Source organism: Mya arenaria, chromosome 2 (assembly GCF_026914265.1).
Source record: "Mya arenaria isolate MELC-2E11 chromosome 2, ASM2691426v1".
Lineage (NCBI taxonomy): Eukaryota > Metazoa > Mollusca > Bivalvia > Myida > Myidae > Mya > Mya arenaria.
Genome location: NC_069123.1, coordinates 52,286,647 through 52,292,106, shown reverse-complemented (window position 1 = coordinate 52,292,106; position 5,460 = coordinate 52,286,647). Strand labels below are relative to the sequence as shown.

Below are 5,460 nucleotides of genomic sequence, written 5' to 3'. Positions count from 1 at the left end.
TTATTCAAATAATGCATTCGCTTGTAACGCGAACACGCATGCAAGTTATTACAAGTTAAAAGAAAATGAACTACATGTATATGTATTTCTTAAGACGTAGCATACATGTATCTTGTTATTTTTGCCAAATTTGCATATAAATTGAATGCAGATGCACAGGGTCACAAATTGTACAGCATAAATATGTTAATGTTAGTTTTACCATAAACATTAGTCAGTCATTTAGAATCATTTTCTGATATTATTGATGACTTCTTTTTGTCTGTCTCAACTCTATTCCACAAAAACCTATTTCCATGTTGAGAGCCAACTACATTAAGAGAGATTGCTAACACTAGGGCCAAGCCCGCGTAACCCACCACTTGATACAGGAACGTCTGTGGACCAAAGTTTTCGTACAGGTAGCCTATAAGCCTTAAATGGCAAATGCCACCTACAGATCCGCCCAACATGAATATCATCATTCCAATCCCGGTCAGTTCCATGTGGTAGTCGATCCATGCCATACAAGATGGCCAGAGCGGCGCTATAAACACCCCGAGTGGTTGTACCAACACCCAGTGGGCCATGGTGTTGTGCTTGGCGAGAATATTCATGAGAACGGCAATGACGGTGAGGCCGCCTGTTTCGATTAATATCAGGATGCGTATAGACACCCACTTTGCAGCGATTGAGAACAGTACCCGCCCTACCGTAAAGCTGATCCAGAATGCTGTGTTGATGTAGGAAGCGTCGTCGTTGGAGAATTGAAGCTGGTCAATGGAGAAGCTGCGGATGAAGTTGGCCACGACGCGCTCCCCGCCGAAGGCGTTCGCAAAGTACAGGATTGACAGTGAAAAGATTTGCACCCCGTACCAAGTCCGCCCACCCGTGCACGTGGCGGGGTTCACCATATCAATCAGCTTTCTGTTTTTCTTAGCTTTGACGCTTTCGCCAAGGACCTTGTTCATGTTTATTTTTTGAAACTTTCGTTCTCGAATTTGAAAGAAATAAAATGAGAAGGAATGCAATAGAACTAATCCGGCTGAAATCATGTAAGCATATTCTATTTTTGATTCCTTGATTATTTGTGTTTCTTGTGTGACATTTGAATAGGAAACAGAATGGCCAATGTAAGGCATCTCGGTGACATTTATGAACGTGTTATTAAGGGGCACGTTCACTGTATTCACCAGGGCGAGGAACGGGTTGGTGTAGAGCGGGATCAGGAATGATCCAATTCCGTAACCAGAATGCAACAGAATCATTGGCGAGGCAGACTTTTCCAACCAAAGGTTTAGAATCAACTTTTGGCCCGCTGTAAAGATATTATTGTACAAAAGTTGTAACAGAAAGAAGATATTTATCTACATCATAGGTTTTAAATACTATGTAAACATATTCAGATCAACCATACAGACTTCTTACCTTTCTTTGGAAGAAGAATGGTTAACTAATGCAGAACAGTGCTAAGATTAAACCTCAGGCAAAGGTGATAAACGATAGTCCTCTACTAAATTCTAGATCATGACGAGATAGCATACGTATTTGACTAACCTAACTACTCAATATTTCTGTTTGACCCAAGAGTAAGCAAAACGAAAGTAAGCTGTACCTATGTTAATAACGGATTCCATTATGCCTCCGATAAAGCAGAGCGCCCAAAGAACATCGACGTCGGGGGAGTACGGGACGGCAAAAGTGACTGCGGCGGCGATGTGCAGGCTGACCGCCAGCATCAGGTGACACCATTGTCCAAATCGATCAACCAACAGACCGCCCAATACACAGCCCGGAAACAAACCCACGCTCCGACCGGAAGTGGCGAATGCGAGCTTTTCATAGTCCGTATTCAATTTCAACACCAAGTCCTTTTGTGTTGGTCCAAATATTTCCATATACAGACCCTGAAATAGACCATGGATCGTGTTAAATATCAGCAAATGATGAGTTAATTTTAAATCTGAATTATTGAATGAAGCTGTCTGAACCCTTATTTTGCAAAATTTCATAATTTCTGAAATGTAAATGCATCTTACCAGCGCCAACCATGTTGCCACGAGAAATCCAGTTTCAACAAATTTTGCCAGTGAACTCTTTACAGTCTTTCCATCACCCTCTTTGAACATTAATTCCTTTTCAAATTCCATAACTTTCATCTATAGTAAACGAAGATACGATGGTTATGTTTACGTGTTCATTCGTTAGAAGCTATGTAGGTGAATCTCCGCTTATCTATGTCTGAAAATCCACTGTTTTACCGCATGCTATTATTTCAAAGACTAATTGTATGCATGAAACAATCGAAACAAACATGTGGTCGGTGAAGAATTTGTGGTAAACGTGATTTTATGAAGTGTAACAACTTCTTGGAGATACAGAAAATATTATCTATGTGTAACATTCAACTTCGATAAAAATGTTGTTGGTGATCATACCGTAGTGAATCAGGTCTTCGTACTACGGTTTCTATATTGTTCGCCCGTGCCTTACGACTTAAATCAATTAATCTCTTGGTAGAAGAAAGGTATCACAGCGACTTGTTTTTCGTAGGTGTCTTATAGCATTTGAACCTTACATTGACAAACTTAGCCTGCCTCCAGAGCACTTGCTCTAGTCGTTTACAGGTTGGCCAATCTTAACACTAGCTGTCTTGCAATGTTTCGCTTTGTATGAGAGAAGTATTTAGCAAAGTGTTCCCTCGGGGTCGGCCACATAAGTACCTTATTAAATTTCATGGCTTCTTTCCGGTCTTGTTTGAGTCTACTCGCGATTATTCAGTGGTAATCCTCTTTTATGGACTGGTTAGCGCCTGCCTGATGTCATTTTCCTCGACCATGATGATGTATATCATGGAAGCCCTGCATGCCTTCTAGTGCTGATCTGCACGTTTGTTCTTGGAAACATATTATTGCATAAAAAAGGCGATATCTGTTGAGCAAGTCACGAATCATAAGGTCCCCATACGACTGAGTTTCAATCCAACGGTTACAATTGGTTTTAACATGTTCTATTTTCAGAGGCAATCAGGGGCGGATCAAGGATTCGACATTAGAGGAAGCGTAACTAAGAAGGCGTAACCTTTTGAATTGCGCCCCTCCCTCAGAACCGAAATTTTAACAACTTATTGTCCAAAATGGGTGTCTTTTATAAAAAAAATTCTCCTATATTGAAATAAAATGTAAATTTGGACGATTTTTGGGGAGCTTTTTCAAACAGTTGATGAATTGTTAATTTTTGGCGTATCATGGCTTTCGGATATATATTGTGCGTTGGTCGTATTATTGGTCATTTTCACCTTTAAAGTAAACTTTCATTACATATTTTTACTATTTTAACAAAAAATGATATAAAAATAAAACAAATGTTGTTTCAGGCTTTAAATTTGTCTTATTCGTTTCATTTTATACAAGTATGCACTGCAGAAATGAACAACAATTAGAATTACAATGAACGATAAATTAATAGCATACATAAAAATAGTGAACTAAATTCAATACGAAGTTCAGTTGTTGAGTTGTTTACTCTACAATTTTATTTTATTTTAAATGATAGTTTTTCGTACTGTGCAATTGTTGTTTACCTCATTAATATTCATAATTCTTGATTTAATATCAACCAATCAATTGTGATAATCATTGCAAAAATAGTTAAAATACGCCCATTAAGAAATCAATTTTCGTAACGGTCTCTAATTGAGATACAATAGAATAGTGTAGGTGAAAGTACCGCTATCAAAACTTCGCTAATTGACATCAGTGCTAATTTGAAATAGGGGTCCTTTGTTGACAGTTTGCAACTATCACAACAACTGTCAACTAATTGATTGAGGTCAATTGTGTATACAGCGGGGATTAGAGGGACCGTAAATTGTCCTCTTGGCAACTAACCAGATCTGATATTTTGTCTTTAAATCGTGTATTTGGTGATTTTTATAGATTTTTTTCCGAGTACTCGAGTAGTGATTTGGTACTCGAGTACTCGGACGTTCGATCGAGTACTCGAGTACTCGGGTACTCGTTGCCATCCCTAAAATTAACACAAGTCATTTTTAAATGTTGTTGTGTAAAAAAACAAAAAAGATAACTCTTAGAATAAAATGTTTTTTAATGAAAAACAAGTAAAGAAATATAAAAAGGAAAACTTTAAAAGGTACTCGCTCATGTTTTTTTACTAAAAATTAGTTTTCCCGGCAATGCATCTGAAAACACTTACTTTATCATTATTTTACTCTATGATATCTGGGAGTAAGATTATTATGTATTATTGGTCCCAGATGATAGACATTGTAGAAAAAAATCAATAAAAGTATAAAAAGTATTTTGGTTTTAGTTTGGTGCGAATCCACGATGGTAAATTCAAGAAAAAAAAGAAACCGCCGACCGTACCACTAGGCAACCAGGACTTATTTAATAGTGAAGGCTATTTTGAAGTTTTAACAAGACATTGATAACATCACGTGATAATGTAAATTAACCAATCAAGCAACAATAAAGCCGTAATTAAGTGACCATAACCATTTAACGCTTATGGCAAATGTGGTCTTCAAAGACGTGATTCGAGCAAATATCAACTGAAGGGTTCCAGCGTTTGATGTTTTAGTTTTAACACTCCTAATGATTTGCCACATTTGATTTCGTCACACAAAATTGCATTTTACAAAAAACGTGAGCGAGTCCCTTTTAATGTTACGTAAAAGAATGTTTAACTGCATGAAGTGTAGCGTATGAGAGAGGAGTGAAAGGTTGGAGAGCAGAAGAAAGCATATGAGTAGGAGGATTGGGCGACCAGAACCTTTATTGTTTTTCTTATTAAATGTGTGCAGAGATTTGAAAATATACTTACAGGATTCAGGACTAAGTGACACGTTACCAAACAAAATCATGTTTAAAGTAGTGTTTCAGAAATTTGAAATGTCAGTAGCTGGTCTGTTTGGGATAGTGCCACCATAATTACTTCCCCCTTACCCAATTAATAAATTTATCTATAATTCAAAATGTTGTCCCCGATGATTTTAAGTCCGCAAGAGTTGTTCCTCTTTATAAGAAAACCGGAGTCGGGGATTATCGACCCGCTTCAATACTTATTGTTTCCCAGATATTTGAACGGGTAGTGTATGATCAGGTGGGACAGTATCTTAAAGAAAAAAGTTTCTTTCATGCTTTTCGATGAAATATGGTGATTTTTTCAGTGAAATAATAACAGTGAAAATATCAATTTGATATTTTCACTGCAAAATAAGGAGTGAAAATATCAACTTTCATAACTACTTTTAAAATCCATTGTAGTTGAATGTTCGTACTTTGCTTTCATACCAAACAAATTACAGACGAAAACAACTGTATGAACATAAATAGAATATAAGTATCTTCCATGGCCGAGAGTGTAAGATAGGTTCATTCCGACCCGAGCGTAGGGTGTTTTGCAGAAAGGAGGTTTACCGAGTTTCCGCAAAACACCATGCGCGAGGGTCGCGATGAA

General features: G+C 37.5%; 1 protein-coding gene across 1 annotated transcript; it reads right to left on the bottom strand.

Moving 5' to 3' along the window:
- Positions 1–218: 218 nt before the first annotated feature.
- On the bottom strand, positions 219–2,138 carry LOC128215690 (sodium-dependent glucose transporter 1A-like). The gene is made up of 3 exons (XM_052922333.1): positions 2,019–2,138; positions 1,595–1,886; positions 219–1,297 (listed from the first exon to the last, which is right to left on the bottom strand). Exons 1-3 carry the CDS (start codon positions 2,136–2,138, stop codon positions 219–221), a joined length of 1,491 nt encoding a protein of 496 aa, XP_052778293.1.
- Between the last annotated feature and the right edge of the window lie 3,322 nt (positions 2,139–5,460).

Excerpts from the sequence above, each read along its gene's own strand:
- LOC128215690 (XM_052922333.1), bottom strand. The coding sequence starts at position 2,138 with ATGAAAGTTATGGAATTTGAAAAGGAATTAATGTTCAAAGAGGGTGAT. Across the intron at positions 1,887-2,018 it reads TGGCAACATGGTTGGCGCTG|GGTCTGTATATGGAAATATT; the intron begins GTAAGATGCATT and ends GGTCTATTTCAG. Across the intron at positions 1,298-1,594 it reads GGAATCCGTTATTAACATAG|CGGGCCAAAAGTTGATTCTA; the intron begins GTACAGCTTACT and ends ATATCTTTACAG.